General features: G+C 36.3%; 1 protein-coding gene across 1 annotated transcript in view; it reads left to right on the forward strand.

The window, feature by feature from the left end:
* LOC131075639 (M phase phosphoprotein 10) overlaps window positions 1-25,483 on the forward strand; it is a 76,028-nt gene that overhangs the window by 22,539 nt on the left and 28,006 nt on the right. The window contains exons 4-8 of the mRNA XM_058012478.2: window positions 2,298-2,408; window positions 2,559-2,696; window positions 12,672-12,740; window positions 12,935-12,976; window positions 13,214-13,282. Of these exons, the coding sequence (XP_057868461.2) occupies window positions 2,298-2,408; window positions 2,559-2,696; window positions 12,672-12,740; window positions 12,935-12,976; window positions 13,214-13,282 (429 nt within the window). The remainder of the gene's footprint in view (window positions 1-2,297; window positions 2,409-2,558; window positions 2,697-12,671; window positions 12,741-12,934; window positions 12,977-13,213; window positions 13,283-25,483) is intronic.

A 25,483-nucleotide genomic window follows, 5' to 3' on the forward strand; every position in this document is an offset into this window, starting at 1 on the left:
TTTGGTGGAAGATTTGTCTAGGATTAGACATTGGGTGGCCCATTCTACTTGTCCATACTTAAAACTTTCCGCCATCCTTTTGGATGAGATTACCCTCGGGGACCCATCGGATAGTCCTCATCCCATTATGTTCTTAACATATTTCTAATTTTGGAAAGTCTAGGGTGCAACGGCCCTAAGAGTGTAACCATGGGGTACCTAAAATCACTTCGGTGTTCCCCAAATTTACAATGTAAACTGTCTTTGACTGGATGTTTACCCAAAGTGATGGTTAGTTGGGGAATTTTCTTTGTACATGGTGTAGTAGATCTGTAGCCAATGCTACTTTAAAGCCTTTAAAGTCTTCTTTTTCTACATCAAGCTTTAAGTTTGAGATGCTACTACTAATTGACATAACTAGGTTGCCCCACGAATTTGACAAAGAGCATAGCATAGCGATACACCAGTCTTCCTCATCCATCTTCACACCCATAGATTCCAACTGACTCACCACAGTGTTGAGGGCATTCAAGGGCTTTATCACAGAATCAACTTTGCTCATCCTCAACAAATACTTTTTTCCAAAGAAAAAGTTTGTTGACAAGGGACTATATCCAATACAAATTCCCTAACTTTGTCTAGAGGTTAATGGTGGTGGTTTCTCCTAATGCATTTAGGAGCATTGGATTAGGAAGGCAAAGCCAAATCAAGCTTTTTGCCTTCTTATCAGTTATTGCCTAGCCTTCTATAGACATGCCAAAGAACTTTAACCAAAAACAATAGGCCATAGATCTTTATCAACAAGACCCGCCATCCTTAGCTTCCAAAGCAAGATAGTGTCACTGAACTTCTCAATTCCCATTATAGAGTTACTTGCCAATCTCTATTTTTGAAAACACAAGATCATTTGAACAATGCTCTCACTTGAACAAGGTTTAATAATAATAGCATCTCCTCCCATGGATTGAACAGACTACAATATTTGAGTTCTGATACCAAATGAAAGGAAACTAATTCTAGTTCCACATTAACCTTGGAGGGAAACAATGAACTAGGTATAGATAATAGATCTAAAGTAATTTCAACATAATGATGAGAATAAACAATAGATATTCCTTGGGAAAACTTGTACAGGGGAAAGACTCAGGAACAAAGCACACTTGATATATTAATCTTTTTCAAAATGATTACAAATACAATATAATTTCAGAGTCACGGTGCTTCAATGAAAATTGATTCTCTGAATCTTGCAGGAATTCAGGCAGCATAATCTTGGATAAAATTGACTATACAATCTCCATCCCAAGTCCTCAATGTTTAGACCAAGGAGACCCATTAAAACACTAATGGATTCCCAAAACCATAAGCCGAACTTTGGTCCAGCTAGCCCAAGTTGGACCCATGTGCTCCTCTCTCAATTTGACTTTTTGATCCCTATGCTCAAGGGGGTCAAGTTTGAAATTCCAAGCACTCAATGTGAGTGTCATTATTTCTCTTACACACTTATGACAAATTGCTAAAAATAGTGGCTTAAAGATGTAGTCATAGTCTGACTTGTATCCTCTACAAAGACTTCGTACAACCACCATAAGACCAATAAAACATGGCAGAAAGTGCAAACTAAGGACTCTCAAGATTTTCTTCATGTATGGTGCGGTTTTCCAGAAGGACCCAACGTTTACAACATATTACAATTATTAAATGATTATCATTATGGCAACTTTAAGAACTTGCAAATTGTACAGTATCTAGTCTTAATGTAGGTCTTATTTTTTGCGACAAGATAGCTACCTTAAATGTAACTTACCTTAAATGTAACTTATAAATTACCAAATCAATAACTATTTATATTTCATAGTGGGTTTTATGCTCCAAATTTATGTTAAATTTGTTTATTCCAAATTTCAAAATCACTTTTTGTAGGTTTTTTTTTTCGGTGATGAGCTAGTTATTGTAAATGTAGTTTATAGATTATTACATCAATAATCAACAATGGTTCACAGTGGGTTTTGTGATCCACATTTGTGTAAATCTGATTTAACTCCAATATCACTTTTTGATATAAATAAATGTGTGTAAACCTTACCAAATACTTGGCACAACTGTATGTTAGAGGTGGGAATAACTTTTATACAGAGTACATTATAAATTGCAAGTATGCACAAAGTGGATCAGGGACCTTCGAGATTTTATGAATTTGTTATTCCTACTATGTTGCACAATATTGGGTTTAATCTTTGCACTTATTGATATTTGTTCACACTTTGAAATTGATTGTTTATGTAATGGGCATGTGTTTTGTTTGGCACCTGCCACAGCCAAAGGAGAAATCTTCTACCCATGAAAGACATATGAAAAAGATTCAAAAGAAAATAGAAGAATTGGAGAAAGCAAATCTAGATACAAAGACCTGGACGATGCAAGGAGAGGTATATATCTGCCATTGATGGATTGAATTAGAAAATGTTGTTGTCTGGGTGTGAGGACTTTCATATTGCTTAGTTCTAATTTTGTTTCATTTCGTATCAATTTGACTTTTGTCGCCTCTGAGTGTTAGCATCTGTTATTCTTTACATTAGGTTACAGCTACCAAAAGACCTAAGAACAGTGCACTTGAAGTAGAGTTAGAGTTTGATCATAATATGAGGCCTGCACCAGTTATCACAGAAGAGGTCACTGCATCCCTTGAAGACATCATCAAGCGCCGGATTGCTGAGGTAGATCTCTCCCTTTCGAATGTGATTTAAGTTGGATTATAGAGTATCATAGTTGATATTTGCAGCTGATTGTAATTTTGTTTGTGCATACTAATAAATGGTTTTAGTCACTTCTTATTGGGGTACTGTTATTGGTAATTTGCATTTATCAGGGTATTTTTATGTTTTTGCCATATCTGGAACTAACTTTTCTTTACCCTCTTTTAGTTTTGATGTTTTGGGTTTAACTTTCAGAGCCTTCTTAAGTATTTGGATTTAATAGATTATTTGAACTTTATGTATTTTTATCTTACCTACTTCAAGTTGTATTAGAGAGATGTATTTTTGTAGACACTGATTATTCCATGCTTCTCCTTGTGATTTTTTTATCAAATGAATGTAGGACATATTATTTTGTGCATAGAACGTTTTCCATTTTTGTTGATGTTTTATTCGAGTTTACAAAGACAGGATCTTTCTAGGTTAGTCTTCCGAGTTTAGGAAGTGAACCATTTTACTGATTAGTTATCCAACATTATTGTTTTATTTATCCTTTATTTGATTGCATGATCAAACTTTTCCTTCTTTGTTAATTGATGCAAGAGGAATCAGTATGTTACAGTTAAGGTTGCCTTTTGATAAGGTATTTCATTAGGTGTCTGTTTTTCCCTTTTATAGCCCAGGTTGTTTTTGCTCCTCTCCGTGGATTGTGGGGACTTTTATTTCACACGGAAGACCTTGTTTTAATGGATCACCTTTTTGTATTGGTGATGTCTAGTAAATATATTGGATTTGCTTTGTGAACATTTTTTATGTGAAAATTTTGCTAGTACAAGTGGATTTGAAGTAAGCTGGATGAATGTGAGGGATATGCTTCACTCATAAATTGCATCTAGACATAATTGTATGTGTGTAAATACAGATGTGAATTTAATTGTCTACCTCAATTGTAGATGAAATTGTAATTGAGTTTCCTCATAAGAAGTGATTAGCTGAGGTTGTGGCTTTATTGTGTTGGGGCTTAGTGGCTATTGATGGAAGTTTTGTTTAGTAGTTACCCCACAGGCTTGCTGTGTCTTGAGGTGAGGCAGGCCAAACTACATCTGCATACTCACTGGCAAGTTTATGACAGACTCGCTGGACTCCTTTGGACTTGCAAGTCTTGCCAAGCAGACTTGACTGTCCAAGATACCCCCACAAAAAAAGGAATACAAAAATCTGGATTTTACCGAGCAAATCTGGATTTCACTGGAGTAACTAAACATCAGATGAATTATGGCACACTCAAGGATATTCATTCTCAAGCAAATGTTTGTTTCTTTCTCATTTCGTTAGGGCCCACTTGCTCCTCTATGGCCTTGATTTTCATGTTTTTGGAAGGGTTCAGAGTTTGGATTCTTGGAACTTTGTTAGAAGAGATAAAAATTATGAAAAATGGCATATACCCAAAGGTCACTGTGGCCCTTAAAGCCTTAAATTGTGCTTGGCCAGGGGTGCTGACCTTGGACAGCACAAGGGGCACTGCCTTTCAACCCCACTGGGGAATGCTGCCCCTAGACCCCACTTTAGTTTTAAAAAGTGAAAAAATAAACATTGTTTTGAGCCATGCTAGATGGGAATGCAGATTTTTTCCCCTTTATTTGGCATGAAAGAAAAAAATAATGTTTTTCCGTAAATTTTATGAATTTTTCAGTGTTTTTTATCTTCTCAAATGTTCCCAAGTAATTGAATTACAATTATCCTTCTGGTATGCCAAGTCAATCTTGATCTGGAGTAATGCTAATATGGCTGCAGCAGCATTGAGGACCTATTTGAGACATGAGTGTAGGAGCAATTGTAGAGCTAGAAATGCTGAGCTGAGTGATATTGTTTCCTCTCTACTGTAATTCATGACTCCATGTTGTAATTTATTTGATGTATACTCGTGTATGTGATCAAAGTAGCTTGTAACTGATTTTTTTTTTTGTCTGAAAGTTGTTTAAGAGAAGAGTGCATAAAAAAAGCTTTATTTCCTTAAAAATTCTCTATATTTTAATCAGCTTGCCGAGTGTGAGTCTCTTAACTATGGGTAACATGTTTACAAGTCAATAAAGTTTCTCTTGAATAGTTATTATCTTGGATGAAGATGCTCTATGTTGGATTAGATGGCTAGATAAGTCATATTTCTATGACTTTCTTGTCTACAATTTTTTAGTAGGTAATTTGGCAATGATGTTCTAGAAGAGCATATTGCTATATAGTGTCTATTGGGTTCAAAATTGTATGTGTTATCATCCCATTGATGACCTTGTAAGTCACATCATGACGCGGAGACAGTCTATAGAGTTGTGATTGTGTCGAATTAAAGTTTTCCAACATGCTGAATTGTGTCGATGACATTGATTGGCTTTTATGTGTGAAACTGATGGGTCTTAAGTTGAGTCAACTTTGTAGATATCTTCGGATACCTTTGTTGACATTTCAATGTGTTGTTATTGATGGTTCACATGCTGCCCCTTGTAGCAGGTTTTTTGTTGGTAAGTAATTTATTTTCTCAAGTTTTAAACTTGATGAGAACATTTGGAGCTAGATTTATGTCTCTTATGGATGGGAATTGGAAATATTGTTTCCTTCAGTCAAACCTGCTTTTACTTGTGCATGTGATCAAAGGAAAAGGAGCTTGTAAATTTTTTTTTTTTCTTTAAAGTTGATTTAGAAGAGTGCATAGAAAATCCTTTAATTCTTTAAAGAATCTCTATATTTCATGGTTTTTTCATTTTTCCAAGTTTGTGTTGAGTTGAAATTTGAGTTTGAGTCAAAAATCAGGTTGCCATGTCCTCTAGTAACTATAGGTAACATGTTTACTAAGTCAATAAGGTGGCTTTTGAATAGCTATCGAATCTTGGACGAAGATGCTATTTGTTGGGTTAGATGGCCAGTTTGTGGTTAGGAATGGGTGCACTCAGATCATATTTGTACAGGTTTCTTTTCTACAAAGTTCTTGTAAGTAATTTGGTATTGATGTGCTAGAAGAGCATTGCTATATGGTGTATCTATTGGGTTAGACATTGTATTTGTTATCATCCCATTGATTGCCTTGTAACTACATCATGACACTAAGAAAAAACCTACAAAGTGCTGATTTTGTTGAATTGTAAGTTTTCTAACATCAATGGTGTGTTAAGTTGGGCTGTGCATGTTAGGAAAGGTGTCTCAACCTTGCATGCTAATGTTAAGAAAAAAAAATTAAAAATACAATTTTTTAGGGCTCTAAAGGTTGATTTTGGCCCTGAAAAAGGTTGAAACAGGTCTTAATTGGAGCAAATCAGTTGTGATGACATGGCCCTCTTTGGGGTTTACAATTTTAAAAAAGGGGCTCAATCAATTTCTTGGATTACACGTTACGGTCTCCAAAAGTTGGGACTTCCACATCACAAATATAACATCCATGATGCATAAGAGAGCTCTAAGAGAGAGTCACTTATTGACCAACATATGATGCATGTTATGACATGTCATAGGGCATTTTTGAATGGAAATAATGACATCAAAATGGAGTGCCCAAGTAGGTGAGTGGATTATGGCAAGCTTATGGCAAGTGGAAGGAATATGCTATTTTTAGCTTGTGGAATCATCTTGGGATTTGGGCACCACAGTTTGGGTGGTTTTAGCTCATGGTTTCCTCATTACCATGGTTTCATATATTTCTTCTATTTATTGGGTGCTTGAGATGGATTTTTCATGGTAAGTTTTGCAGGTATTGCTGTGCTATTGGAATTGCTTCAGATCATTTATTGTTGATGCTCTTGTAATGGCTTAGACTTTTCAAGTGTATTGTGACCATTGATTATTGAATAATACATTGAATTGTTTTGGATTTTGGGTTTTTTCTCCTGAAAGGGTTTTCTCTACGTAAATCACTATGTTATGGTTTATTGCTTATGTGTTTATTTCTTTTTAATTGTATGATCAATTTAATTTTTGCATATACCTCCTCTTGTAGCTTAGTGTAGAATGTGTATTGTGCACCTTTACTTTTCTTCATTTGGTATTAGAGCTTGATTGCCTTGGGTCCTAGGTGTTAGTGACAATGTTTTTCTTACTAATATTAGATGATGTGGGAGCTAGTGCAGAATGAGATCTTGTAAGAAAATGGCAAGCACTTTGAGAATAGAGATGGAGAGAGTTACAAACACTAATTTTGAGTTGTGGAAGTTTAAAATGGAGGATATGCTCATAGATAGAGATCTATAGGTTGCTTTATTTGGATGTAAACCCTTTGCAATGTTAAAAGCCAAGCATGATTGATTGGAAAAAAGCCAAGTTACTGGTCTTGGCACTGGTTTGGGTTCATAATGGAGGGTTTAGTTTGCCGGTTTGGGCAATTTTTTTTTTTTTGTGTTGGGTTCGTTTTGGGTTTGTCTATACAAAAATATATAAAAATCAGAAATATACATATTTGGATTTGTAATTAAGTTCAAAATACCACACATAGCATCTTATATTGTATAATAAACGAAACCATTATAGAAGTAAAAAATATTGCAATGTCAATTAGTCAAACTTGAATGTCATGATATATATTATAATTAGAAAATAACAATGTCAAGCATCAACAATCAGCCATCACTGATCAAGCATCATCATATTGGTCTTCAAAAATATCATCACCATCTATATTTAATGATGTAGGTATTGGTAAATTAGAAGAGCCACAGTGCTAGTGCTAGTGACACTGGTATTGGCACTAGCACTAGCACTAGCAAATACATGGATAAATGATATTATTTAAACATAATAATAGGCATTGTATGCTAACTACATCATCTGGGCTAGATAAAATTGTCATCTTCTAGACAACAAGGAAAACAAGTAAGCTTCAAGTATTAGTAGGGAAGATTGTTCAATTTGATGATGATATTGTAGATGAGGACCTATATAGGCAAACTTGGAAGCATGGTTTGCAAAATTAGACTTGTGGAGTACTCGAAAAATCAAATAAGTTCGATGAGGGTCTAGGGGCAATGCTCCTTGGAGGGGTTGAGGAATAGTGCCTCTAGGGTGGTTGAGGGGTGGAGCCCTCACCACCAAGTTGAAATTTAGACTTTCAAAACCACACAAATCTTCATCGTGCACATCATTTTTTGTGTTCACTCACAATAAGAGAAATGAATTTGTTTTTGTCTTTAAAATGCATTGAAATCTACGTCTTAGGGTTTGGTGGGCGAATTGCACTTTTTAGAGTTAAAAGGAAAAAAGGAATAAAAAAGAAATTCGTTGGTTTCACATGAAAACGCCTTAGATTTTGCTTGGGGTCCTTCGAGATGGACCCACAGGCTTTGGGTGGGACCCTTCCCTAACCCATAGGGGACCGGACCCGAACTTCAAATCTGGGTTGAGACCCATGGTCTCTAGGAGCGAATTGTTAACATAGGAAGGGCCTCATTAAGCATTGCTTGGTGGATTTCTTTTTGTTGAATGTACGTAAAGAAGCCACCTTACAAACTCTAAAGAAAAAGTTGGGGGACTTGTACCAAGTTAAATTGTTGGTTTACAAACCATTCCCGAGAAAGAATCCATACACCTTGAGTATGGATGATGTTGGTTTTGTGGCCAACCAATTGCATGCTTTCAATATGATCATTGCCTAGTTGCAATGAAAATGGAGGAAAATCATTGCATGACCCTTTTGTGTTCTTTGTCAAACTTGTGGGATCATTTGGCAATGACAATTGGGTGCATTGCCTCAAAACTCAAAATGGATGAGGTAGTGTTTGTTACTCTTAGAGGGGATGCGGTGGAAAAAAATTAAATCTATCAAAGAGGCCCTAGCTATTCATGGAAGACCAAAGGAGAAAGTAAAGAAGAAAGAAAATTCTAGATCCAAATCCCATTGGAGATCCAAACCTCTTGGAATGTCCAAGGCTAAGTGTTGGAACTATGGTAAGATTGGGTAGTTTTGCAAAGAATGCAAAGAAGAGAAAAATAAAACTAAAGATGATTTAGATGATGAGTGACAAACATCTCGTCAAGACAATGTAGATGCCTTTGTTGTGGCCTTGGCAACTCATGCATAAATTTTGTAGCTTCCCTCCATATGTCCCCAATTAGGGGTGGTTTTCAGATATGAATAATATGATGGTGGGAAGGTGTACCTTGGTTATGATTCTCATTTAAGCATAGTTGCCCGTGGTAGAGTCTGGATTTAATTCCCTGATGGATGAGTGAAGGGGATCAATGATGTGTTGCACATCACCGGTTAGCCACAAATCTCTTTATCATTTTGCAAACTTAATGATTTAGGTGTGTAGGTTGTTTTCTCTATTGGAGGTTGTAAGATGTTGTGAGGAGCTATGGTCCTTGTTAAGCTTGTTCATGTGAGCACTCTTGTTTATTTAGATTCATGCACTATCTAATGCAATAGCTCTTTTATTCTTGTAATGAAGAGATCTGTAAAATCTACAGCTTCACCATTGGAACTAGCAACAAAGAGGAGTGTTGTGTCTATTTTTGACGGTTGTGCTTTCTAGGTACTTGAGAAATCTCTTCCTTTTGAAAGAAAGTTCCTCGCTTAGAAAACAATGCTTTGGCACTAGAGAATGTGCCATATAAATGAGAATAGTCTAAGGACCCTGAAAAATAAATATTTGGTGAGAGCTTAAATGATTGTGGCTCTTGATTTTGGTTTTTGTGAACACTATATATATGGTAAGTAGAACCACATTCAATTTCATTCTAGTTCTCACAAATCTTATGGGGTGCTATGCTTGATTCATTATGATGTATTTGGTTCCATTAACGTTCCTTTGATTTCTATGTCTTTGTATTATGTATATTTTATAGAACAATTACTAGGGCAGGGTTGTATTTTCTTAGGAGTAAATTTGAAGTCTTGATCAGTTTAAGGAGTTTGTAAAATTAGACGAGTAATAGGATTAAGGTTTTGAGGACTAACAACAGCAATAAGTTTTGTTTTACAAATTTTGATAGACTTTGTAAAGGGCACATGATTGAAAGACATAAGACAATTTCATATACCCCTTTACAAAATGGAGTTGCTAAAAGAATGAATAAGATGTTAATGGAGAGGGCAAGGAGTATTGCTTAATGTACCTAGCTTGGAACATAAGTTTTGGGTAGAAGTAGTTGCTATGGCTTGTTACTTGATTAACAGGTCTCCTACATAAACATTTGTTGATAAGATTCATATGGAGTCATGGGTGGGTAAAATTCCTAGAGTTTTTTTGGGTTGAGGCATATGCACACATGCCTAGGGACAAGTGATAAAAGTTGGAATACAAAGCAGTGAGATGTATCATCATTGGCTATGATGTTATGAAAGAGTACAAGCTTTGTGACTTTGTGGCAGAGAGAATTGAATACAACAAAAGTGTTATTTTAAAGAATAAGATTTCTTCCATAGTGTTTTGTAGCCAAAAGAGGATGGGCAGAAAGATGTGATATAACTAACCCTAAAGACGAAGAAGATTGAACCATAAGCTTATGAAGGACCTAAAGAGGAGAGCTCAAATAGATCAGATATTTTAAAGAACCTCTACCTCAGCTCTTGAGGAGGGCCACAGAGACAACAACCAGATAGGTATACTCCGCTTGATTAATTTTTGCTATTAATACACAACTACCAACATTCCAACGTTTTAAATTAGGAAATCAAGATTAAGATTATATTTTTCTCATTTTCTTATCCACTTAGCTCGATTACAACAAGGACACATTTGCTTTCTCTTAATTGTGTATGCCACATTATTTCAGTCAGTTATTGAACCGCTTGAGTGATTCAATGGATCTCAGTATCAGCTAGATGTTATCACAGCTACAATGAATCTTAGAGTTATCTATATTTTCTTGGCATAGAATGGGTAAATTATATTCATAATGGTGTTAAGTTGTTAACCATGATGAATAAATTTAGGACCAAATACTTATGCTTCAGTTATGCACACAGATGGTGACAGATGAGTGAGACTGTGTCCTCCACAGTGAGATACCTTCATCCTGTGTTTCTTGTTCTATATGTGGTTGATCACATGTTCTCAAGTCTTGAGGTTTAGCCTTCCTCGTCATCTGCATTCTTAGAGATCCAACTAGATGCACATTTCCAACTTCTTTCTGCTTCTGGGCATTCACCTTGGACTCTGGGATATATTCTTAATCATCATGCTTTTGGGCTTGCTTGTCTTGGCTGTTATTTATGCTATCTTATGCTATTTCTTGTAGTTGTACTGCCAAGTACCATTCACCTATTTTGGTTGTCTGTAGCCGTTAATATTGTTTCTTTCTATCTATATGATAGGACGTGCACCCAGAGTTGCCGGAAACTCCTTTGTCCCTCCCTGGGAATGTTTTTCTATTTCAGTGACCCATTTTTTGGGTCATCTTCCAATGCAATTCTACTATTTTTGCATATTGTAAAATGTCAAATCAACTTATCATTATTTATGTTGCTGTTGAAGTAATGAAAATCTCCCCGAATAACTTAGAAAATTGTGTTAAATATGTGTATGTGTTTTTTATGAATGATGTATCCAGCCGTATCCATATTGGGGGTCTTAAAAAATAGCCGTATCCGTATCCAATACCGTATCCATATCCATGCAACTTTGTGTGCACCCCAAATGCTCTCTTACTTAGTGTTTGTGTCAAGATTTGACCATTGTCATCGGTGAGGTGTTTCTGTCTGAGTTGATACTAAGGGCCATATATCCACTCCCTGGATGATTACATAGGTGACATTATCTTATTCAGTTAGTGTGTTGTAGTTTCAATATGATTAACAAATCCCCTTTGGAGCTCTTGCTTCAATGGTTTTGGTCTGAGATGTCACATTTTTTTTGGGGAGATGTAATTGAACACGGTACACTTATAGATGTTTCTTTAAAATGTTGCACCAGGATAGTCTTATTTCAGTAGAGAAATAACAGTTTGTACAACGACTTGTTTTGCCTTTTCTCATCTATTAGTATCATCTTGATGAAGATTAGCTGTTTGAAGCTTGTAGGAATTTCATGTAGCTCATACATGTGTATTATTGCAAGTTTTTCACATACATGTGTATTATTGCAAGTTTTTCACATACATGTGTATTATTGCAAGTTTTTCACATACATGTTTTGAATCCTATAGTAATGGCATGCACAACTCCATGAGATGCTATTGGTACATATGGATGGTAGGCCAACAGAAAGGTTTAATGTATATTTGACTTGTTTTGTGAAGTCGATTGCAAAGACTTGTGATTTTGGCATGAGTTTGTCATTTCAAATGTGCTGCCTACACTGCTTACTGATCTTTCTCTTCTTGATTCTTCTTTGTTTGTGTTTTTGCTCTCTTTTTTTTTTTTTTTCATTTCTTCAGGTGTATTATGGGTTGCCTTTTATCCTTGTAGATGGCTTGGGTACTACAGTCCTGTTGTAAAAGTATGGTCCAAGTATTCAGTATAACAATGATACAGTTTATTAGATTATAGTCATGGATAAAGTGTGGTCCAACCATGCCATACTACAACGTTAGAGTTAATTAGATTGTTATCATGGATATAGTGATGAAACTGTATTGCCCTTAACTAGGAACTTATGCCTTCCTCGGTTTTTGTCTGCATGTAAAAAAGTCCTGTGAGTGGTTTAAGATGTCCTTGAATGATGTTTTGAACTATTTCTAGCAATTAAAACCATTTTCGCTTTGTGTGCGTGAAGCCTTCAGCACTTTATTTAGCAGCTACTTATGCAGCAGAGATCACCAGCTTACTTTGGGAAATTGGTATTTCACAGTGTAAGGTTTAAAGTGGTCATTTTAGCAATTTCATCAGGACTATCTTTTGTACATTATACATTCATGCATTTATCATCCATGTTCCCACTTTACATTGTTTAAAGGTGTTCTATTTTGGTGCATCTCTTGTTTGATGCCTGATAAAGTGAATGTCTAATTTGCTAGAATTAACTTAAAATGGGATAAATAAATAATTTATTGTAATTTTGCTTGCAAATTATATTCTAGGAGCAATTTGATGATGTGCAAAGGAAACCTGCTTTACCGTCAACTGCACCAAAGGAACGAGTGGAGTTGGTATGTGGTTGCTTCTTTGATATCTTCAAGTTTATATTTTATATCAGTCCTTCATATCCTTGGAAGGCTTTGATTGGTTTTGCTTCTTATGTTTTTCATCTTTTGTTTCTAACCTTTATATATGTGGATATGAATTTTGATTACAAGTTCCTTTCATATATTTTTGGGTCACTGAAATTTTTTTAAATGTGCAGGATGAAAATAAAAGTGAAAAAGGACTTGCAGAACTATATGAGGTTTGTTCATTTGATTATTTGCATGAGGGGATAGTTTATCCGGAAATTATAGTGATCTAGCTGCCATGCTGTATATTTGACAGATATTGAATTTCTTTGTGAGGATATGTGTACTGATCTTCTATTAACATATTTCTCTTATTGTGTGTTGGATATTGGTTGAGAATGGCGTTTCTAATTTGAAAATCTACATGCTATTCTCCTAATTTCATTCCTTGTTTTTTTCTGTTTCTTCAGGCTGAGTATATGCAGAGGACAGGCTTAGCAGCTGCCCCAACATCTTCATCAGATGCATTGAAAAATGAGGTGAGTCTAATTTTGAAATTCAAGAGGAATGTCATTTTTTGTTCATGAAGAAATTTAGGAGGTAATATATTACAAAGAAAGGTAGCAAATACTCACTCAATCCGCTCTTCACATATCTTGACAATTTTATTAATGATCATTATAGCTAAATATTACAATATTAATTCAATACTCACCCTTAATGGTCATTCTACTAACTAACTACCATGCATAAGACTTGTCATAATCTGCTGGTCTTTTGGCCATGATTGCATAGAAGGTTGACTTCTCCTCTTCTGAATGTTTTGGTACATGAGCCTGCTGTTGAGACCCTCCTTGGTTGGATTTTTGATCAGCCAACCACTTTTTGCAGAACTTCATATGACCAAGTTTACCACAATAGTGGCATGTGATATTCTTCTTGAAATTCTCCTCAGATTTTCCTTGTCCTTTTTGATGAGAGGACTTGCCTTTGCCGTTGTCCTTAGCAATAAAAGCTTGTTTCACACTGGCTGTCTCATTGCTGGTCCCAAATTTATAATTCCATCTGTCTCACTACAAGAGCTTATTGCACAACTCATCAAACTTCAGGTCAACGTTAGTGGATGCAATGTTGAGAGTTTCGATGAAGTGCTCATAGGATTGTGGAAAGCTTTTCAACATGATAATCACCATATCCTCTTCTTCCATTTTGCGACCAATGGCCTCCAATTGATCGCGAATGTTATTTGATCTTCATTAAATGATCTTGCAAAGACATCTTGTCGTCTCTCGTAGCCGAGAACAACATATTTATAAGGAAGAAAGATTTGCCTTTATTTGACGTCTCATGCAGATCCTTCAAGTGAGTCCAAATTTGTGCAACAATCTTGCCGGACGACACTTCTGGAAGCATCTCATCGGTGATTGATAACTTGAGCAACATAACCACTTCACAGTTATGCTCATCAAACTTGTCTTGGTCTTTGCTTGCCACTATGGGACGAGCCCAGAACAATTTGATCTAGGCACCGGTACTCAAAAATGGTGAGCATCCTCTGTTTCTAGGTATTTCTTGCCGTTGAACTCTTGAGTGCCTTTCAACATTATGTTGGGTAACGAAGCCATCCCTCCCACTATCTAAAGACACGAAAAACGATATAAAGTGTAGCAAATAAAAAAACTTAGATTTTTATTGATAAAAAATGGCAAAAAAACCAAAACCCACGGTTTATATTTTAAAAAATTGTGCCAAAATTTTGAATACCCATGATTATTTGGAAAAGCGTTCTAAACCTCCACAATTTTGAAAAAACACGATTTTGCCAAAAAACAAAATCGTCAAAAGCAGCAACACCCATAATTTTGAAAAAAAAAATCATCAAAAACTTTTGCAGAAGAACATCGTTTGGCCTAGAAACCCTAGGTACGACTAAAGACTAACTAAATGACTTAAATGACCATTATAGCTAAATATTACAATAATACTTTAATAGGTACAGTTGAGTTCTGCTGTATACATACATAGATATACATACATTATTACGTACATATACATATAATGCATACATACATACATACATACACACAGACACCCACCCACCCACATGCACATGCATGGATGCATAGACGCATGTATGCATATGCACACACACATAATTGAAGAAAGTGGGTCCCAGTTCCTTTATATTAAAACTGAAAAAAGATGTGATATCTTGTTGAGATTCAAAATTCTTGTTGCAATTAGAGAACCATTGCCATATGGGAGGAAATTATGAATATTTAATACTTAAAATTAAGCAGAGTCATCCTGAATTCCTTTATTAGTTCTTCCCATTGGTGCACAAAAGCCGTTACCTCGATATTGAAATAAAACCCAATACTTGGATTCGACAAAAATTAGCTTCGGGATTTGACTCCCTAAAGTAGTGTTGAATATATAGGATTTCAAATGAATCCAAAACCAATTAGGTTTATTGAAGAATGTTATTAATCTTCCAATTTGGGGGTGGGTGTTTTTTGATGGCATTAATTATAATCATAGAATCTGCTTTGATGCATATCTTTCTTTGGTTGCTCCAAGAAGCCATTTGAAGGCCTAGGAATCTAGGATGAATGTCTAGGCTTTAGTTTTGTTATTTGTTCCATTTGGCAGGTTCTTATATGCTGCAAGGAATCATTCAGCCAAATCATACCTTAAAACACATCCAGCCTTGGAAGGCCCTGAGTTTACTTTATGTTAATGCATAATAGCTTCGGTAAGATAAATGATTGAATGAGAGATAAATTAAGTCTCTCATTCGATCATTTATCATATCGATAACTATAATAAAACCATCAAGCAATTAATTCATCCTTGATAGTCATTCTATATTTGCATATGAACAAACTATTGAATAATCATACTATGTATCTTCCTCATGTTCATCTATCTAATGAAACTTGTATTTAGATGAATATCGATTAAACAGGAATAATGATGACACCGATTAATATATTATTGAATTGCATATTATATTAGATCAGGTTGCATATTATATCGGAATGCATATCGGGTGGTATTGTGTTAGTCACCGATAGTTATCGGTGTGTTAGTCTACACCGATAGTTATCGGTTGTCAAGGCTAACACACCGATAACTATCAACCGATAACTATCGGCTGTTAGCATTGGCAGTCACCGATATACTATCGGGTGTTAGCGTTTGGTAACCACCGATAATCTTCGGTCATACTCCACACCGATTGGCATTTACGTAACATGCTTTTTGTTAGTATAAACAAAAAGGCACGATCAAGCAATGCCTTGATCGGTCACCGATATACTATCGGGTGTTAGCGTTTGGTAACCACCGATAATCTTCGGTCATACTCCACACCGATTGGCATTTACGTAACATGCTTTTTGTTAGTATAAACAAAAAGGCACGATTAAGTAATGTCTTGATCGGTCATGACCGATCAAGGCATTGCTTGACCGTTCCTCATTTGTCATATACTTATAGTAAGTGGCATTCTTGAGATAGGACATAGAAAATTTTAAATGTTCCTCTCATCTGTCACAAGCAAGAAGATAGTTAGATATATACAATAAGAAAGTAATAATACCAAATTAGATAATAGAATATAACTTGCATATTGAATGTAAATTGAACATCATTTACATGGTATCAGAGCTATAGTTAAATCTAACCTGAGGTTGTTCAATTTTATGTAAAATTCAAACCAAGTATATATTCAACATCACAAACCTATCAATGGCCAGCGCTATCAGATTTGAAGACAGACTTGCAGGAGGTGACGATTTCTCCGCATGGAAATTTAGAATTCAAATGATACTAAAAGATAACAAAGTTGAATCATTCGTAAAGATTGAATCCAAAGGACCTGAGATTGAACCTGATCAAGCAATTTGGAGAGAAGGAAATGATAAGGCTATCAAAATAATAGTTGATGGGGTAAGGAACAATATTATGCCCATTATAAAGAAACACGAATCAGCCTTCAACATGTTCAAAGCACTTGAAGACGCTTTTGAGATATCCAATGCCAGTAGAACCTTGGCTCTAAAAAGAGAGATAAATCATATAACCATGGTGAAAGGAGAATCAGTCAACGCCTACTTCATGCTTATATCGAACTTAAAAGATGAACTAGCAACCCTTGGATATGAGATCCAAAGCAAAGAATTAACCCTCATTTAGATGGGTTGCCTAGTATCTGGGAAACGTTTGTCCAAGGCATCAGTGCAAGGGACAACTTTCCAAAATTCGATAGACTAAAGGCTGACTGTCTCCAAGAGGAATCAAACAAAAGAATATAGATGAAGATCTTCAAGTTCTAACTACGAACTCAGATAGAAAAGGCAAGAGGAAGCAATTCAGGAAGAGAAAGAGTCGTCATGGCAAGAACTCTTTCAAAAAGGACTTCTCTCAAATTCAGTGTTACAGATGTGACAAATTTGGGCACTATGTTGCAAAATGTCCAGAAAGAGCTAAACAAGCCACATTTGCCAAATCAGGAAAATCAAAAAGGGAAGAGGACACCGAGAAGTATGTGCTCTATTCAACACTCACACATCAAACATCAAACAAAGTGAACTCCTGGGTAATCGACAATGGCTCATCCAGACACATCACAGGATTCAGAGAAGTACTAGACTTTATGAGAGAGGAAAATGATGAAGAGGAAACCATCGGAGATGACTCCACACACCCTGTCAAAGGAGTTGGAATCTGCACCATCAAACTGAAGTCAGGTGTATCACTACAACTTGAAGGAGTGCTATATGTTCCAGGCATTAAGAGTAATCTTGTCTCAATATCAGCACTGGAGGACAATGGTTACAGAGTGACATTCATGGACAACAGAGTGTTAGCTTGGGCAAAGAACTCATCTATCAAGAAGGCTAGTACAATTGGTCAAAGACAAGGCTACCTATATGATCTATGCATAGAGCCCAATTTAGCCCTAATTCATGAAACTTCAGATGCCAATGAAATCTGGCATAGAAAACTAGGCCACCTAAATTTTCGAGCTTTATCATCAATGGCAGATCTTGTCACAGGTCTACCTAAGCTAAAGAAGTTTCATTCAGGGGTATGCACAGGATGTGCCCTAGGCAAAAATACTAAAGGTGCTTTTTAGAGTAGTACTAGGAAAACTAGTAAAGTCTTCTTAGAGTTAATTCATTCTGATGTATGTGGACCCATAGTTGAAAATATCGGACTTGCCTCGGACTCGGCAAACCAAAAATTTGGACTCGGACTCGGACTCGTGAAAGACTCGTGAAAGACTCGGCAAAAAAAAAAACCGTAGTTTTACAAAAAAAACATAAAGAAATTAATGCATTTAGAGAACACAAGTGCCATAATTGAAACATTACACATGTCATATGATCTACAAACACGCAATATTTGAAATTTCATCATTCATGGCAGCATATTCAAGTTTCAAGTTTCAACTCTAAAATGTATAATGGCAGCATAAGTATATAAATGTTCACAAAATTACATATAATGATATGTCCAAGTCCAACTCCAAATGTGAAAAACAACAATGTGAATGAACAAACCAAAGAGAAGACTACATCTTCCTCTTTGTATTTTTCCTAATATAGCTCAATTTTTCAGGCCTTGAGCTAGAAGTAGTAGCAATGGGTGTTGTGGTATCTAAATGGTGAGATGATTCTTCTTCAAAGTCAAAGTCCTCATCATCGTCCTCATCTTCGTCCTCCATTTCATCCAATCTTGCTCCTTCTGCATCTTGTGCTGCTCCTCTCTCTATTTCTGCAATTTCTTCTTCGGTAAGGAGGACATCGTCACCATCATTTTGTTCATTCATGGTCCAATCACCATATGGATCAATTTCATCCAAGTCAATGGCCTCATGTGAAACACCCTCCACCTGTCTAACTCAAAGGCGAAGGTTGTACCGAACAAATACTAGATCATTGAGCCGCTTTTGTGACAATCTATTTCTCTTCTTTGTGTGAATGCTCTCAAATACACTCCAATTTCGTTCACACCTAGAAGCACTGCATGGCTGAGACAAAACACGGATAGCTATCTTTTGAAGATAAGGCGTGCCAACACCATAATTCTCCCACCATAAATCTAAAAAAAACATTTAGAAATATTAGAATTGAGAAAAAAATGTAACAATCAAGTTTGTAGGTTTTTTCTTGCACTATTGAACTAAGTTACTAAATTTTTTACCTGGTTGTTGTTTTCCTCTCCTATCAATTGCTAGTTGTGATGAGAAGAGTCTCCCCTCTGCACTGCACTTTTGTAGATCTTGAACAATGAACATTTCCAAATTCAGAAATAGATAGTCAAAGTGTCAAACTCAAATTCAATAATGAACCTTTCCGAATTCATAAATAAAGATAGAGCAATTGCAAATGTCAAATCTCACCTCCAACTCATTAAGAACCTTGTCTCTCAACTCAGGATCAGGTGTCATCTTATCAATGCATGTAATAACACCTGCCATGACCTCCTCATCAGCCCTAAATGAATTGGAGAAGTAGAATTTCGGGTTCAAAAAGTAGGCGAAGGCATGTATCAGCTGGTGGAGTTGGTTTGTCCACCTACGATCAATAATGCGCCAAAGGATTTCACATTTTCTTGTATTTCCACGATAGTAATGTGAAATGGCCTCTTTGGCCCTATCCATGGCCTCATAAATGAAACCCATTGGCATGCCCTCTCCATCCACCATAAGAAGAACCCTTACCAAAGGTTCTGTCACCCAAAAAAATGAAAACAAATTTTAAATTAGTACAAAATCAACCCCTAAAAAATAAAATCAGCAAATAGACAAGATTGTATAAACTTTACTTTTGTGTTTGTTATTTACCGCAATCAACTCCTCTCCACTTTTATTGAACCCTTCATCAAAAACAATGCTCACAATCTTCTCTGCTTCAAGTCTTTTGGAGTATGTAGACCCCAACCAAGCATCTGACACAAACATCTGCTTAAGATGAGGAATGACACTAAGAATGCTTTGCAAAGTGATGAAGTGGCTAGCAAATCGTGTCACTCCAGGTCGCACAAGGTCCTTGCCATTTGTGTGTTTTCTCATCAAAGCAAGCACCCAATTATGGTTGTAGATGAATTTGGTGACACTTCTTGCATCTTCAACCACCTTCTTCACCCATCCAATCTTCCCAATGTCTTCTAGCACCAAGTCCAAGCAATGTGCAGCACAAGGACTCCATGTAATCGAAGGATGCCTCTCCATAAGCATTCTACCTGTAGATACATATGCAGCTGCGTTGTCCGTGATAATTTGGACAACATTCTCAACTCCAACTTCCTGAACGACACCATCCAACAAATTACACAAAGTTTCTGCATTTTTAATTTCATTCGAGGCATCAACAGGCTTTATGAATACCATTGCACCATTTGAAGCCACCAAGAAGTTGAGAAGAGTCCTATTCCGTCCATCTGTCCATCCATCAGATAAAATGCTGCATCCTTTTCTCTTCCAATACCTTTTCTGATCATCAACCACACTTTGTGTATTTTGCACAACTTTCTCTAGCAATGGCCCACTGAAGTCATGACCTGTTGGGGCCTTAAACCCCTTACCCACAACTGTTACTGCATTAACAAAACTTTCCCAATACACATTGTTTGTTGCATTGAAAGATAGATTATTGTAAAACCAAAAGTTTGAAGCTGCTATCCCTGCTTGTTCATGCTTCTCTCTATTCCATCCTGTACCTTCAAGTGAAGGTTGTGCACCTGGAACATTGCGTGGTACAAAAAAATTAGGGTCTGATCTAATAGGAGTGCCACTAGCCTCACCCTCATTGTCACCAAAAGATGAAAGTGACTGACGACACCGAGTGTGACCAATGGGACCCGAAGTGGACAATGTGGGATTCATTGCAGCTGCCATGGCTTCTCTTGTTTTTTGCCTTTCTTACTTATGCATATCATTCTCAGCAAGAATGGCCTTCATCTCTCTAATAATTTCAGGAGTTGATTTGGGGGATGCCTCCACACCATATCCAGGTATTTGTGCAAGGTGGTATTTTAATCTATTGATTCCACCACTCATCCATTTTGTACATTCGGTGCAAGTGACCTCCCCCTTTTTGCTTCCTGCAATCCCATATTTCCATGCTTTATCTCTTTGTCTTCCTGACCTTGGGGTTGCCCTTGGAGTTGAACTTGCCATTGCTGATTTAACATGAAAAAAAAAAATTAGCAGGGTTTTATAGAAAATCAACAAAAAAAATGACAATGAATCATTTGGGAAAAATAGCATTCAAAAACAAGAAAAAAAAAAGAGGAAATAACTTAGGAAAGAAAATAGAAAAAAATTTGGCAGCATATCCTCTTGTTTTTCAAGATTTTTTTGAGTTTCAAAACATTGAAATGATTCAAATGAAAAAAAAACAGAGAGAAAAAATCCTTACCTAGATCTCTCTTGCTGATTTTTCCTTCTTCCCTCTACTCCTCCAAACCCTTCTAACCTGCTATAACCAAAGAGAAACCAAAATGAAGTGAGAATTTAAAAAAAACTCGGTTTTTACCCTTTACGGGCGTATTTTTCTGGGCCTGCGAGTCCCTGCGAAAGACTCGCGAGTCCGAACTCGCGAGTCCGCGAGTTTTAAAACTATGTGTGGACCTATGTCTGTAAATTCATTGGGGGGATTTTTGTATTATGTGATATTTGTCGATGACTACTCTAAGAAAACCTGGATCTACTTTCTGAAATGCAAAGAATCAGAAAAGATCCTTAATAGGTTTAAAGAATTCAAATCATTAACAAAAAACTACTCAGGAAACAAAATTAAAACCCTTAGAACTGATAATGGGGGGGAATACACATCAGAATTATTTAAAGAGTTTTGTAAAAATTCAGGGATTAAGAGGGAGTTAACAATACCTTACAACCCTCAACAAAATGGGATAGCAGAAAAGAAAAATAGGACAATCGTTGAAGCTGCCAAAGCTATGATTCTTGATCAAAATCTAAATATCAATCTTTTGGCAGAAGCAACCAGCACTGCAGTATACATTCAAAACATATGTCCTCACTCCCACCTTGAAGACAAAACCCCTGAAGAAGTCTTTACAAAATCAAAACCAGATATAAGCCACCTTAGGATTTTTGGATGTCCAGTGTATATTCATGTACCTAAGGAGAAACGATTAAAATTAGAACCCTCTGGAAAGAAAGGAATCTTTGTAGGATACAGTGAAACCTCCAAAGCCTATAGAATATATATACCTGGCCAAAAGAACATTGAACTAAGTAGGGATGTGATCTTTGAGGAAAACTTAGCCTTCAAAAGAGCCCAAAGCTCTCTGGATCCTGAAATCCATATTTCTAACCCTGGCTTAGATAGAGATCCTACTCCTGAGCTTCAGAGGGAGAATCCTGAGGAAACTATGAGTGAAACTTTAAGTCCACCTAGAGAAAACCTCAAGAAAAGACCACTATGGGCCGCCAAAACCGTAGAAGAAGCTCAGAAGTTTGCTGCTCCCTTAGGAAACTTCAGAGAAAGCAAGAGGCCTAATAAATTTACTAGCTATGTTGCCCTCATGAATGACCTCTCTAAAACTGAACCAAGTAATGTATTAGATGCACTTCAACATCAAGTATGGAAGGATGCCATGTCTGAAGAGTATCAATCCATTATAAAGAACGATGTTTGGGAGATTGTTCCTAGACCAACCAAGAAATCTGTGGTTTCATCTAAATGGTTGTTCAAAGTCAAACATGCTGCAGATGGCAGTATTGAAAAATACAAGGCTAGATTTGTAGCTAGAGGCTTCTCACGAAGGGAATGAATAGATTATGAAGAAACCTTTGCACCAGTTGCCAGGTATACCTCAGTAAGAGCTATATTAGCCATTGCAGCAGCAAAGGGATGGAAGGTACACCAAATGGACGCTAAGACAACTTTTCTAAATGGCGAGATCTCAGAAGAAGTCTACCTAGAGCAACTTGAAGGCTTTGAAATTCATGGCACAGAGTCTCATGTGTGTAGACTCAAGAAAGCTCTCTATGGACTCAAACAGGCTCCCAGGGCATGGTATGAAAGAATAGACACCTATCTCTCAGGACTAGGTTTTTCCAAAAATGATGTTGACCCTAATCTCTACTACAAAAGAAATAAAGATGATATGCTAATATTGATCTTATATGTTGATGACTTATTAATCACAGGAAGTGATCAACTTATAAAACAATGCAAGAATGATCTATCTAAAGAATTTGATATGAAGGACTTAGGATTCCTTCATTACTTCCTAGGATTAGAAGTATGGCAGAATTCTGACAACATCATTCTAAACCAAGGAAAGTATACTTTGGATATTTTGAAGAGATTCAGAATGCTAAATTGTAGACCCATGATCTCTCCTATGGAAACCAACTTACGTAAACTTAAAGAAGCAACAACAAAGTCACAATCCACTGATTATACTCAATACCGACAGATGATTGGGTCCCTGATGTATCTGGTAAATACAAGACTAGATATTTGTTATGCAGTCAATGCTCTAAGTCAGTTTATGTGTGAACCAAAGGAGATACACCTGGTTGCAGTGAAGCACATTATGAGGTACCTACAAGGTACTCTAAACCTTGGTCATAAATACAAGAAGGTTGAGATAGACTTACATGGATTTACAGATTCAGATTGGGCTGGAAGTGTAACAAACAGGAAAAGCACTTCAGGGTGTTGCTTCAGTCTAGGTTCAGCTATGATATCTTGGATCAGCAGGAAGCAATCCTCTGTAGCTCAAAGTTCCACAGAGGCGGAATACATTGCAGCTTCTATGGCTGCCCGAGAGGCAGTATGGCTCAGGAAGTTGCTTGTAGGATTGTTTGGAGAACCTATGAAACCTACTATTATACATTGTGACAATCAGAGTTGCATAAACCTTTCATCAAACCTAGTGTTTCATGACAGATCCAAACATATTGAGATTCCATACCACTATGTGCGAGATATGGTAGATAAGAATGCAATCCAACTGGAATATGTTTGTACAAGAGATCGAACTGCAGACATTCTAACAAAACCCTTTCCAGAGTGAAGGTTGATCACTTCAGAAAAGGTTTAGGTATGACAGAAAGGTAAATTGCTTTGTAATCTATACTTGCATATCCATAAGATGTTTAATGTGTAAACCTCTTTGTCATGTTAGGACAAATTTTTGGATTCTATCCCCTGGGTTCACATCTAAGAGGTGACGATCTCTCAAGATAGTGAACACTTGTATAGGGACATTATAAGGTGACGATCTTATAGTGTCCAAACCAGTTATCATGTTGGATTTCTGGTATGTCATGGATGTGCCATGATTGTGTTGTGATAAAACATTTATATAAAAGTGTTAGTGCACTTATCACAACTAGGATAAGGTGAGAAATTAAGTTTTCTCATATGATTATCCTTAAGTATTGTGTGTAGGCAATACTGATATCACATGCTTAGGTGATATCCTGTCAATTGCAAAATTGATATAATAAACTCCAGTATCACGTGCTTAGGTGATACCTCATACCAAATGATTAGGTGGTATGATTCCCATGGATGACTAAAATGATCACTATCAATTAAATTATGATGCTTGAATATATTGTCTACATTCATCTTACCTAGCTAAGAGGGAGTGTTAATGCATAATAGTTTCGGTAAGATAAATGATTGAATGAGAGATAAATGAAGTCTCTCATTCAATCATTTATCATATCGATAACTATGATAAAACCATCAAGCAATTAATTCATCCTTGATAGTCATTCTATATTTGCATATGAACAAACTATTGAATAATCATACTATGTATCTTCCTCATGTTCATCTATCTAATGAAACTTGTATTTAGATGAATATCGATTAAACAGAAATAATGATGACACCGATTAATATATTATCGAATTGCATATTATATCGGAATGCATATCGGGTGGTATTGTGTTAGTCTACACCGATAGTTATCGGTTGTCAAGGCTAACACACCGATAACTATCGGCTGTTAGCATTGACAATCACCGATATACTATCGGTGTTAGCGTTTGGTAACCACCGATAATCTTCGGTCATACTCCACACCGATTGGCATTTACGTAACATGCTTTTTGTTAGTATAAACAAAAAGGCACGATCAAGTAATGTCTTGATCGGTCATGACCGATGACCGATCAAGGCATTGCTTGACCGTGCCTCATTTGTCATATACTTATAGTAAGTGGCATTCTTGAGATAGGACATAGAAAATTTTAAATGTTCCTCTCATCTGTCACAAGCAAGAAGATAGTTAGATATATACAATAAGAAAGTAATAATACCAAATTAGATAATAGAATATAACTTGCATATTGAATGTAAATTGAACATCATTTACACTTTAGACACGCCATTGGAGTTTATTTTGATAAAACATGGTGGAGGGGGTTGCCATTTGGCATTCATTCATGAAACAAGCTTATTCCTTTGATCCCACTCCCCATTAATAGGGGAAATCTTTTGACGAGGCTAGGGTTTCAGTAAAGAGAGATCCTAGGAGGATATGTTCATACCTTTGTGTGCTTTAATATTTACCTGGGTTGGAACTATTTTAGAGATATTCACTTCAATTTTGGTGATGACTTCTTCATTTGTGAATATTTTTAAATAAAGATTATTCTACTCATAGTTTGAAAACCCAGACTTAGCAAGCCAAAATTTTGAATTGAACTTGAGGCTTGGCAAAAAAGATGCAAA

Source organism: Cryptomeria japonica, chromosome 8, assembly GCF_030272615.1.
Source record: "Cryptomeria japonica chromosome 8, Sugi_1.0, whole genome shotgun sequence".
NCBI lineage: Eukaryota > Viridiplantae > Streptophyta > Pinopsida > Cupressales > Cupressaceae > Cryptomeria > Cryptomeria japonica.